At 42.2% G+C, this 12,542-nt stretch overlaps 1 protein-coding gene across 1 annotated transcript in view; it reads left to right on the top strand.

Moving 5' to 3' along the window:
- SYNE2 (spectrin repeat containing nuclear envelope protein 2) overlaps window positions 1–12,542 on the top strand; it is a 197,690-nt gene that overhangs the window by 104,838 nt on the left and 80,310 nt on the right. Inside the window, exons 63-67 of the mRNA XM_074149900.1 lie at window positions 2,738–2,863; window positions 5,367–5,561; window positions 6,146–6,220; window positions 7,345–7,464; window positions 8,260–8,367. Of these exons, the coding sequence (XP_074006001.1) occupies window positions 2,738–2,863; window positions 5,367–5,561; window positions 6,146–6,220; window positions 7,345–7,464; window positions 8,260–8,367 (624 nt within the window). The remainder of the gene's footprint in view (window positions 1–2,737; window positions 2,864–5,366; window positions 5,562–6,145; window positions 6,221–7,344; window positions 7,465–8,259; window positions 8,368–12,542) is intronic.

The following is a 12,542-nucleotide window of genomic DNA, read 5'->3' as shown; positions in this document are numbered from 1 at the left end:
AAAGGACCCTTCCAACCCAAACTATTCAATCATTCTTTCTGACTTCTTACTGGACATTTTGGAGGCCAGGCAGACACAAGTGGCAGCTAAAACATGAATCTCAATCTCTGATTTTCAGTTTGTGAAATTAAGAGCACCACACCAAGAGAAAAACTCAAACATGCTACATGACTAATGCATGCTTGGAGTTTGCAAAAAAGAATGACTATGTGAGATCTGTATGGTCCCTATGATCTTTTTTTTTTCAGTCCATACCATTCCTTATGTTTGAAAAATGGATGTGGTAAAAAGTACCTTTTTCAGCGAGTTGCCAGATTAAATACTTGAGAATTTTCAAAGCACTTTTAAACCGTGAGAAACAGGGTGCTTTGCAATTATAAAGTGTTACCATGAGATTTCTAATTGGTTTATGTGGTGCATTAGGTCAAGCTTTAGATTCTTCTCCTTTTTGAAACAGCCGTGACCTTTTTTGCTCAGCATTTGCCTTTATCTGATAGGCATCCAACAATCTGTAGCTGAGTGAAAATTTCTTTGTGAGAAAACAGACTGGAAAAATTGCGATTCTTGGTAGCTAGGATATCAAACTGTGCCAAAAAGATTTTTCCTAGTCCTGTTGAATGGGTTGAAAGTAGCAGTACTACAATACAAGTCTAGCACCAGCTAAGACATAACAAAGGATAAAGCTATTAAAGGATGGCATTTTGAGTGCTGCATTAGAAAAGTAGTACGTATCCTGCTGGAGAGGAAAGCCAATGGGAGGCAGGCTTCCTATAAAATATGTACATAGTTATTTCTTTTTTTTTCCTGCAGATTAGTTTTGAAATTCTAGTGTTTAGGTGCATTTGACCAGATTTTGCTATCGGTGATGCAATAGGAGATTGCTCTTGTAACTTTTGTATAATTAGGTTACAGTGCAACACCTGAAAAAGTATAACAGAAACAAAACCTGTAATAGGTAGGATTTGTAATCCTGTAATAGGATGCTTTGGGGCAGGATTTTAGGTGACTTAGATCTGTGTTGAAAGTTGCCATCTGTTTTTATTATGGCCTGTCAAGGACCACACCTCTCTCCCTAAATAACATCATCAGGAAGAGAAGTTGGAAGCCACCCACTGCTTCTATGGGTTTTCTGTGCGAGAGAGTGGCAGTATTTGCATATCTGATGATTTACCGTGCTCGTTTTTAGTGAGCTCTTCCATAACGAATACAATGGGTAGGTCTTCTTATATTAGCACAATATGAAAAGTAAAGAGCAAATGTTAAGCAGGAAATAACTCGAAAGGCAACACTTGTAGGAAGAGATTCAGTCGCACATATATGCCAGAATTTATATTACATTAGGAAAAGCATAAAATAAGATTTTTTACCCCTCAGTGGAAGGCAGGGAACAGATGAGTTATCTGCAGGCGAGTGGCTATATTCATATATAGGCCTGTGACAGGACACGTTGGAGTCTGGATACAAAATATTTATATTCTCTAGTTAGTCAAGGAAATTTGAGGTAGTATGCATTTTACCTATTACTAAACAGTCTATTTAGGTGGAAGTGAAGATATGGGTTTCTTCTAGTTTCTCATTAAAACCACGCAGGAGAAGACCTACTCTTTTTTTTTTTTTTTTTTGTTCTCCTCTGATTCCTTAAGATTATATTATTAATCTTTAAGATTGGCCTTAAGATTATAGGCCACAATTAAATATCTTCCTCTCCAATTTGGGTTTCTTTTTTTTTTTTTTTTTTTTTTTTAAGGGGGAAAAATAGGGGTTTTTTTCTTCCTTTTAAAACTCACAAGAAAAAAAATAGTCATTTAGAACCTTATTAGTTTGCATTTTATTGAGAGCGAGTGCTACTGTAAAGAAGTGGCTGAGGAAATGGCACCGTTCCTGTTGATAGCAGGGGACTCTTTGCTCTGAAAGGCAGAGTCTGTGTACACTTTGCAGAGAGATTTTTCGACCTGTCAGGCTGTTCAGGTGCTGCTGAAAAAACCCAAACCAACAAACAAACAAAAAAACCAACAAAAAAACCCAAACAAAAAGCATGGGGGTTGATGAGATTTTGCTGTCACTGTCAAATGAGTAAAAGTTAATTTGGCTGTTTAGGACGTATGTAATATGTTTTCCTCTAAGTCATGTAAGAAGAGGAAGCTCACACAAAGTGGAAATACTTATAATTTTTATAGGAAGTATTCAAATTGTCAGATACTGTGGTTGGCTTATCCTCTGAGCTGCAGTGTCTGCCCAGTGTACAGCACGGTTCCTTTTTGGTCGGTGCAGAACTAGCTGGCAATAAAGAGGTGAGCACCAGTAAATACCAGGTAGGCTTTCTAACTTCATATGAAACCTTGTCGTGTCTCTTTTTTCTTTTTTTTCTTTTTTTTTTTTTTTTTTCCCCCCAACCTGTTTTAAATTGTAGTGAATGTGATTAAATATGCTCCATTTTCATTTTATAGCCAAATTCATAGCTCTAGTCTGGAATAAGCAAAGATGTGCTCCTAGGCAGAATACCCCACCATACTTCCACTTACGGATAGAGCAGTTTGTTTGTCTTTAGCAGGTGAATAATAAACTTAGTGACGATAGAGTTACGCAAACATAGCAGAACGAACACAGTTTCTTTTACATTTGACTACATATGCAAAGGAGGCTTCAGTACTCTTCAGTGTAAGTTTGTTGCATTTCTGACTAGTTTGTTTCTGTACTACTGAATTCTAAATTGTTTATGAGGATTACTGTTTCACAGGAAGCTGTAAAGAAAGTAGAAGAATGCGAGCAAGAAATTGAAAAGTTGAAACAATTCTTAAAGAGCCACTTGGTTGAAATATCACATGAACATCAACCAATGGCTCAGAAGACTCCTTGTCCAGAGGTGGGTTTCATTGTTTTCTCTCTCGTGTCTGTTACTTGTCCTGACTAACACTAATCATGGTGGTTGAGTCACCATCCTTGGATGAGTTTAAGAGTCGCTTAGATGTGGTGTTGGGGGATATGGTGTAGGGAAGAACTTCGTAGAGTAGGGTAGATGGTTGGACTCGATGATCCCAAGGGTCTTTTCCAACCTGGATGATTCTATGATTCTATGATTCCATCTCGGAGTACTGAGAAATAGCAGTGTGCTTCCCTGCCACAGTCAGGCAGGCAATTGAATGCCATAGTTTGACTACACATATGTAAGCTGGCATATACCAAGAGATACTACAAATAATACGAGTTTGCAAGCTGGGTATATCTTTCATAATATACTCTTTTATTGACTTTGATGTGTCATTTGTACCTATCTCAACTTCTAAGGAAAATACAGAGTGCTGTTTTCATGACAGCTGTTTTGATGAAACAATACGCAGCATTGATTGCTTGCCTATGCTAAGCATCCTAGTAATGGTACTGAGGTAGCAGCTTGGGATAAGGAGAGGACTAAGTCCATTTTTGATCACTGACCTTATAATGGTACTTTTGGTAGTTCTGGTTAGGGTTAGATTCTTTAGACTCCTTTCCTCATCCTCACTGCCACACTGTGTTTTCATCAACTGATAAACGCTTGTTGCTTTTCTCCCTGCAGTCAGCTGCTTTCTGTAATGGGTGAATTGATTATTTAATGCAAGAATAAGATGTGTTTTAAGGACAGCACTGCAGAAATCGGGAAATGACTAACTAAGTGTAATAACTATTTATAAAGTGCCTCTGAAGTGCTCAGCTTTTTGCAGTCAGTCGCAATAAAGTTAATACACATACATTGTACTTGCCTAATAACTATAATCACTCGGCAGGCTACTAAGTACATAGGTGCTCTTTTTTCAGGTGGTTGGATGTTGGAAGCTTGATGCTAGTGCTAAGCATGACTCATTTCCTCATTCTTACTTATTTTTGTCTTTGAGTGTAGGACTCTCTGTTTCGTAGCTCTTGTTCTAAAAGAAAACCTGTTTCACAGTTGTAGCATTTAATGAACGGAAGTGGCAATGGAATTGCCCACCTTATTGAGGGGCTTCAGATGAAGAAGTGATGTTAATGAAGATTTGGCTTCTGAGGAGGTTTTTGGCTAGCTAAGTTTGCAGAGCAGTAACTGGTAAATATATGCTGTAAAGTCTCTTCCTGCAATGAAACAAATAGAGATAATGTTCTTAATGGACATTTATAAAAGTATGTCAAATTATTATGGATGTCTGTTTCTTCATTCCAATGACTTTTTCTTTCCTCTACTTGTCAAATATTTTCCCTTGTGTTTTTGAGTGTACAAAAGGAAAAAACATCCTTGTCTGAGTAGAGTTCCTGTGTCCTTTGAAAATTTTCTTTCCCATCATGCAACCACACTAGCGTTATTAACAGAAGAAGCTGCAGTCAAAACAGAACCAACAACCTTACTGCTTTCATCTGTCGCAGATTATTACTTGCATAGCATTATTCACACCATGACAGAGCGTGCTGTTATTGTTTTAAGCCTAGCACCAAAGCTTGCTCTGGTGGACTGAGCCCAGCGTGCAGTGGAATATTTAGCCATGTTTCAGTTTTCTGAGCTAGCAACAATGCTTCAAAGAGCTTTAGCATTCAGTAATGGAGTAGGGCATTTTATTCCTTGCCCCGTCTTACTCTCTGATTTGTTGTGCTTTCTTTGCTCACCCGGAGACTGGGTGGTAAGAAAAGGCAGTAGCAGAAAGCCGTACACCAGCTAGAGCAATAGTCATGGCCAGGGAGGAGACCAAGACATATTTATTTCCCCCTTTCTTAGTGTAGAGTTACTTGGGTTATTGTTTAATCCCTGCAGAACATTAAATATTTTCCTTGTACTTTTCTAGGGGCCATTACTCCCAATATCACATTGAAATACATAGGATAGTTTTGTCCATAGCCACGTCAGTAAAACCCATCGAATGGTTTATTTTTCCTTCTTTTAGGCCAGCTTCAGCAGAGAAGACTTAGCCCTGAGCTACCCTCATTGCTGTCTTTGCCCTCATCAAGGCTATCTCAAGTGGTTTGTGTCAGGTGCCAGAGAAGGTAGTTGGAAGTAGCATCACCTGCTCTGACACACAAAGTAATGTAACCCAGCTGCATTCCCTCTGTCCTGAAGGAAACTCGTATTCCCATGGCTATGCAGGACCTAGTTAGAATTAGTTATCCAGCCTTTCACATTTCCTTCCAGACTACTGACTTCTGCATTACAGGCGGCAAGTGCTGTCCTGTTGCTGAACCTGTGGCTGCTGTCTTGCATGTGTCTGGATATCTCCTGCAGTGGCAATGGGGAACTGCCCCAATGCGCCGAAAAAGGAAAAAGGGCAAATAGCCCCAGTCCCAGTAAGATACATCACTGGTATCACCTGTTACTTTACTGTTTGGTTAAGTAAGAAAAATGGATGCTGACAGATGTTGTTACTTCTTAGGGAGAAATGGAAGCTGTAAAAGAAGAAATCATAAAGCTGTGCCAAAGAAAGGAAGATATCCTCACCGGGATGAAGAACTCAATGTCAGAGCTTCACCAGCGCTTACAGCAAGAAGTGCCTGAATCAGGAGATGAACCCACAGCCTCTGTCTTAGCACAAAGTGACTTGATTGGGACTGATGTTTCTGGTCATCAGGTAAGTGGAGCACTACGTTGTGATCACTTACCTGAGAGCCAAAGAAGGAAGGTAAATAGCCCTTCTTCCTCCAGGAGGAGTAGCACCTGAGAGGAGCGCCCCTGCAGCTGTGAATCAGTACTACTTCTCCTCTCCTTGGTGCTTCTGAGTGGTCCCAGTGGGACTGAGTATCATACACGTCTAGGAGAAGGCGGGAGAGATGTGTGCCCCTGGCTATTTTTTAGCATGAACAGATACAACATGAAGTTCGCATCAAGCAGCCAACAGCAAAATGCTCGATGTGTAGTTTTGTTGATAATCAGTTGTTCCGAGATTTTTGGTAAATTGTATTCATGGAGCAAAATAAAATGTATCCCAATTATAGCTGTGATGTTGAAATGTTACAGTGCAGAGAAAAGTCCCAGTTTTCAGAGGTGCTCAGTACCTGCAGCTTTCAATTACGTTAATGTAGGGTGGGAGGTGTTCAGTGCTTCTCCAAAATTGGACACCAAATGGTAACTTTCTTTTGGTTTACAGGCAGAAAAGAGGCTTTTACTGTTCTTGTCATGAATAACTGGATTGTCTCTTTGTGTGTGTTTTTGTAGTTGAAAAAAAGAGGAATGATGCCTCTTCTACCGTCTTTAGATGAAGAATCAGAAGACTGCTCTTCCCACAGCAAGGTGAGTTCAGTATATATCTTATATATACAGCAGTATGTGTAATATATAAGATTTTGCTACAGGACGAATTATGAAAAATGTGTAAATCCAAAATACTTCAGAACAAATTGAAATATCTGTTACCACTCCAGGGCACTAAGAATTTTCCCTTGAGCCAGTCTATCAGTATTACAGTACCAATACGACACAGCACCTCATTCTGTGATGTGGGATTGCTTATCCAGTAGTACCCGCCTTATGGAAGTGTTAGTGGCAAAATATGAGCCTAAATGCTTGTATTTCTATGTGGGGGTAGGCTTCAGGCAGCCTCTGAAGTGCTAAAACTTAAACAACCAAAGAAAAATCCATGAACCTTTGCACGCTTTCCTGCAGCCTAGGGACTAAACGGGATGTATTTGAATGAAATCAGGAATGTGCAGAAGTGCTGGTGAGCTTGTAGCCTAGCTACCCACTTGCAAGCAGTTCACAGACTGCCTAGGCTGGTAGTGACCAGCTACTGTCATCTGCATCTCCTGGGAGGGACTGTGGCCTTAACCAAGTTTTGAAGAGTCTCCATTTCTCTGAAGTCTTCGCTATGGGTAATTAGCCTTTTTTGCTGCATCCTTGCCACAAGAATCAAAAGGAAGTGTCACAAAGAGGTGATAAGAGTATTGGACAGGTTGCTTTAGGTTAGGCAAGGATGAAACTCCATGGCTAGACAGCGCAAAAATGTCCAAACAGCTTGGATAGAGGTGCTGTCTTACTACTCTGATCAAAGCATTTCAGTTTCAAGGTTTCTGATTCTGCAGCTTCGTTGGTACAGTTTTCTTTACTTAGAGGACTTTTTAGGGGACAGAACAGGAGCAAGGCTGTTTCTTGTAATTTTTAATTTTTTTAAAGTAGCGTGAAAAATTGAGGATACTCTGAGATGTCTAGAAAAAACTGTCAGTGTCTTCCAGCTGCCATTCATCTTGCAGAGCTGTAGAGCAAGGGAAGAGGTGGGATTTGGGAAACGCAATAAGATAGATAAACAAGGCAGAAAAAGAGCAAGGGGTTACTAAAGGTTTGCAGTAATTTACATTGCCTGAAAGAATATCTGGGCTTCCTGATCACAAGCTAATGTTGAACTGTTACTGCTTTCAAAGGGAAGTACAGTGACAGAGAAAGATATAAGCTTTTGGCCTTCAGAAAGAGATGGTGAAAGGCACAAGGAAGACAGTGCGACCTCCTGGTCTTCTGGTACCTTGTCGGATGGCATCATTCAGGTAATGCACTAAAGGTTATCTCCATGGGGATGGGAAAAGAGCTGCACAAGTCCTAGGTATTGCTGAAGTCTGCAGAGCAAGAGAACTGTAGAAACTCAGGACATGATGGCCTTATTCTGATCCTCCCCCTTCCATATCACACTAAATTTTGCTGTTCTAAATCTCTTTTCCTGTTGCACATACTGGTTGGACTCAATTACCTTAAGGGTCTTTTCCAACCTAAATAATTCTATGATTCTATATTAGTTTCTTCTAGACAGACAAAAACCTCAAAGATAGAAATGCACGTTTGGAAGCAGCGAAGCAGCCCCATCCCTGGAAACATTCAAGGTCAGGTTGGACGGGGCTCTGAGCTACCTGATCTAGTTGAAGATGTCCCTGCTTATTGCAGGGCGGTTGGACTAGATGACCTTTAAACATCCCTTCCAACCCAAATTATGATTATAGGATTCTCATTTGTTTTGCTAATTCCTAGAAAGGCTGCAAAATGTGCATTTTGTTAGGGGATGATTTGTGGAAGAGATTCTCTTTGTACCTGAGAAGATCGGCATCTAAGACACCCAATTGGCTACAATTTTGGAGGCATGCTGTTCTTCATGGTGTCTCAATAATGTTGTGATAGCTGCAATTGTTAGTTTCTCTATATCAAAGTTACAGGCATAAGAGGACTTCTCCTCTGTGAATACTCTTAGGTCAGGACCACTGCAGCTTGAGTGGCTGCTGCCCTTTGAGGCTTCTCTAGCGAACAAGGCAATAATGATACAAGTATTTCCACTGTTGCCTCTCTCTTTACAGGATGCTGATGAGATAATGCAGTCACACAGTGCACATGGTAAGGAAACATCTATGCAACCTTTGCAGAGCACTGAAGACCCTGGCACAGGTGATGGCAGTCAAGCTATGGTGAGTTTGAAGGCATGAAGTAGGCTGAACAAGGTGACCTGAGCTTGTTGTATGACCTCCCTAGTGAGCAGAGGCCCCGTTTTGTTACAATCACGCTACAGGAATTTGTTGCAGTATTTATGATATGGTAGGACACCTACAACCCTTTGTGGGCCTCTTCATATTGCTGCTTTGGGTGATAATAAATACATTTTGATTTGGTTGTTGAAAACGCACTTTACTAGGGAACAAACCAGAGTGCTTTCAGGACGTGAGATGCTGGCTTTCGTACAGGCATGAATGGAGGCATGGCTTTCATACAGGCATGATGTAAACGTACATCAACTAGGGGATTTTTCAGTGGCAGTTAAAGGAGAAATTAAGGAGATCGACACTCCTATATGTTGTTGTTTTGTGGAAGGTATGCACAGGCTAAGGGAGGAGTGGGCTATAGGTTATATACAGTCTATAGGTTATATACAGTCTACAGGTTATATACAAAAGAGCGTATGGAGACAGACGTGAGTGCTCCAGAGTAGCAGACTTGGTAGCAGGGCAGCCTCAGCTCTCCCTGGGTTTAGAGCGTGGAAGAAGACAGAATCTGTCATTGCCTGAGGCAGGAGCAGGCCCCCAGGTCAGTTTATCTCCCCTTCCATCATGCTTAACCTTTAATTTATAGCTAAAAAACCACAAAAAACTATTAAAACCCAGCCAGCAGCACAATATATTCTGTACTGGTATTAAAGAAATAGCCTTATGGGAGCATATTATGTATGATGTAGTTGTACGTGTGATTTCCCAGTGTTGTTTCTCTCTGCTGCACTGTGGTACTGTTGGTCTCTGTGTGTGCAGGACATGTCTAAGCTCCCTTTGCAGCCACAGGAGACATAGTCACTGCAGCGCACAAGCACAGCGAACGCTTGTCCGTGTTAGGCTGAGCTGAACCCCTGGCTGCACGCTCCATTGAGGATAATGGGATTTTAGACACCAGTGTTTAAGAGATTTAACCTCCAGCTGAACTTTTTGGGTTTCCAGGAGCCTTACAAGACAGCATACACCCTCCTGGCACCTCTATGTGCCACCGCTGTACTTTGTCAGCATCTTGTCTTCAAGGGTGTCCAGAGCCTGTGGGACCCAGTGATACAGAAGTTCAGTGGAGCAGTTCCTTGAGCTGGATGCAGCAACTCTGTGGAGAGAGTGCTGTCAGTCTGTGACCCAGGGTCCTTCTCCACTCAAGCAGACAAGTTTTTTAGAGAAGGCCTCCTTTCTCAACCCCTACCAGGCGGCTGTTTTGCTCGCAACATCTTATCCACTTCAGTGTTTTTCTGTACTGTGACATTTCCATACCTACACAGCTCCTTGTAGTAGAAGGGAGGAGACATTTATTTTTATACATGATAAATCTATTTGTTTTCCCTAGAGATGTGTGTATGTGTAGAGATCTATGAAGTCGATTATGTTCTCCATTTAGAGCTTAACTGCATGCTAAAATTAAATAATTTCTATTCTCTTAGTGATTGCTAAATGATACCATTTCCTCCCTGTGGCATTTTGTCCCTCCCATACAAACATACCTGCTTCCTAATTCAGTGATAGCGGCCTAAAACACAATTTAGGATCCAGAGAAACGTTTGAATTACAGGATGAGGAAGAAAAGACGGGTTGTAGTTGTGGGTGACTCCCTTCTGAGGAAAACAGAGGGTCCAATATGTCAGGCAGTCCCTCCTCTTAGGGAAGTCTGCTACCACCCTGGGGCCTGGGTCAGAGATGTCACTAGGAAACTTCCTAGCCTGGTTCAGCCCTCAGACTATTACCCACTGTTACTCTTCCGTGTGGGTGGTGGTGAAACCGCAACACGAAGTGCAAGGGCAATCAAAAGAGACTTCAGGGTCTTGGGGTAACTGGTAAGAGAATGTGGAGCTCAGGTTATTTTTTCCTCTATCCTTCCAGTTGTGGAAGAAGAACATGGACCCAGTCTGTAAATACATGGCTATGTGGCTGGTGTCACCACCACAGTTTTGGGGTTTTTGGTGATGGGATGGCCTACACAACACCAGGCTTGTTGGCTGTCACATCCCACTCAGCAAAGGGGGCAGGAGGGGGTAAGTGACTCAGATTCACAAATTCCCAGCAGTGTGCACTAAGGTGAGACAACTCTCAAGGTCCGTATACAAACATTTATTAGATTCCCACAGTGATTAATATATGTCTTAACTAGGTCCACAATAATTGGTTAGGTATATAACAAATTATGGCAAGCGGTAAGGTATGCCTTGCATTACTTAGCAACAGGTATACAACAAATTATGGCAAGTGGTACTTAATAACAGATATACAATGAGTTGTGACAAGCAGTACGGTACGCCCTGTGTTACTCCTTTGAAAGAAAAGAGAAAAGGAAAATAATAGAAACAAAGGGATAGAGAAGAAGAGATCGAGAGAGAGAGGTGAAGCTGTCCTGGTTCCAGCTTGGTCCAGCTGACAGGGGTTGTTGCCGTAAGAGCACTCTTCTGTGTATCCCCAGGGGAAAATCTCTTCAGGAAAAAAAAACTTCCCAGGCAAAAAATTCTCTCCAGGGAAAGTCTTCCCCCTTTTTTGTTTGCCCACCCCTAGGAGTAGCATGTAGCATGATTTTGGTTGGGAGATGAGAGCTACGGTCATATATGTTTAGCGTGATTTCGATAATCTTCGTTAGCGTATGCAGGGGCGTGAACTTTAATATGCGTTTCACGGATAACGGAGGCAGAGGTCGCCACCAGGTATAGCATCTTTCTGAAGAAACAGGTAGTCCTGCAGGAGAGAAAAAACAGGGTGATTCTCTTTGTCTAAGACTGTCCTCCTCGTGCCTGGAGGATGAGGTTTTTTTCTCTCTCTCATGAATCACACAAGAGATGAGCGGGTGTCAGCCTTATCAGTTCCTTGAGCAGAAGGTACTTGCGAGTGTTTGAGACATTCAAGCTGCTTTGTTTAGCGGAAATTACAAGTTGTCTCTTATATTGGCTCAGGATGAGATTCACCTTTCTCAAAGGAGGAAGAGGATCTTTGCTGGTGAGCTAGTGGGGCTGATTGACAGAGCTTTAAACTAGGCTTAAACTAAGCTTGTCAGGCTTGCCCATGACAAGCTGTGGGATGAAACGCCAAGGTGCACCCCCAGAGGGTGTTAGCAAGGGCCCTCAGCCTGCTGCTCTGAGAGTGCTGGGTACGCTGGAGCACACTAAGTCTTATGAAGATGAGCCAGGGACTCCTGAGTTAACAGGAGTCAACAGGGAAACACCATGGAAATATCTCAAAGGAATTAAAGGGTGTCCATCTAAGAAAGTGACACCGCCAGCAATCCGGCTGGAGTGCCTTTACACCAATGCACACAACATGGGCAACAAACAGGAGGGTTTGGAAGCCACCATGCTACTAGAAAACTACAACCTAGTTGCCATTACTGGAACTTGATGGGATGAATCTCACAACTGGAATGCAGCTATCGATTCTACAGCCTGTTCAGAAGGAACAGGCAAGACAGGATGGATAGAGGGGTTGCCCTCTACGTCAAGAAGTGGATAGATTGTGAAGAGCTGTCTCTGAAGAATAGCCACAAGCAGGTTGAAAGCTTGTGAGTAAGAATTTAGAGACTGAGGCAACAAAGGGCACCTTGTGGTTGGTGTCTACTACAGGGTGCCTGATCAAGGGGAGCCTATAGACAAAGCCTTCTTACTCCAGCCACAGGAGGCATCACGCTTGCAGGCTCTCATCCTGCTGGTGGACTTCAACCATCCTGACATCTGCTGGAAAAGTAGCACGGTGAGCTGTAGGCAATCCAGGGGACTCCTGGAATGCATGGAGGATAACTTCTTAAGCCAGGTAACAGACAGCGCCACCAGAGGAGATGCATTACTGGACCTGTTGGTCACCAATGCAAGTGAGCTCATTGGTGATATCAAGATTGGAGGCAGCCTGGGCTGCAGTGATCACACACCGGTGGAGTTCACAGTACCGAGGGATATGGGTCAGGTGAAGAGTAAAGTCAAGACCCCGAATTTTAGGAAAGTGAGTTCCCAGCTCTTCGAGGAGTTAGTCAATAGGACCCCCTGGGAAAGTGCCTTATTAAAAAAACCTTATTACGACTTTTCAGTACTTAAAGGGGGCTTATAAGAAAGATGGAGACAGACTTTTTAGCAGGGCCTGTTGAGATAGGACAAGGA

This window comes from Numenius arquata, chromosome 6 (assembly GCF_964106895.1).
Source record: "Numenius arquata chromosome 6, bNumArq3.hap1.1, whole genome shotgun sequence".
NCBI lineage: Eukaryota > Metazoa > Chordata > Aves > Charadriiformes > Scolopacidae > Numenius > Numenius arquata.
This window is presented reverse-complemented; position numbering and strand designations above follow the sequence as displayed.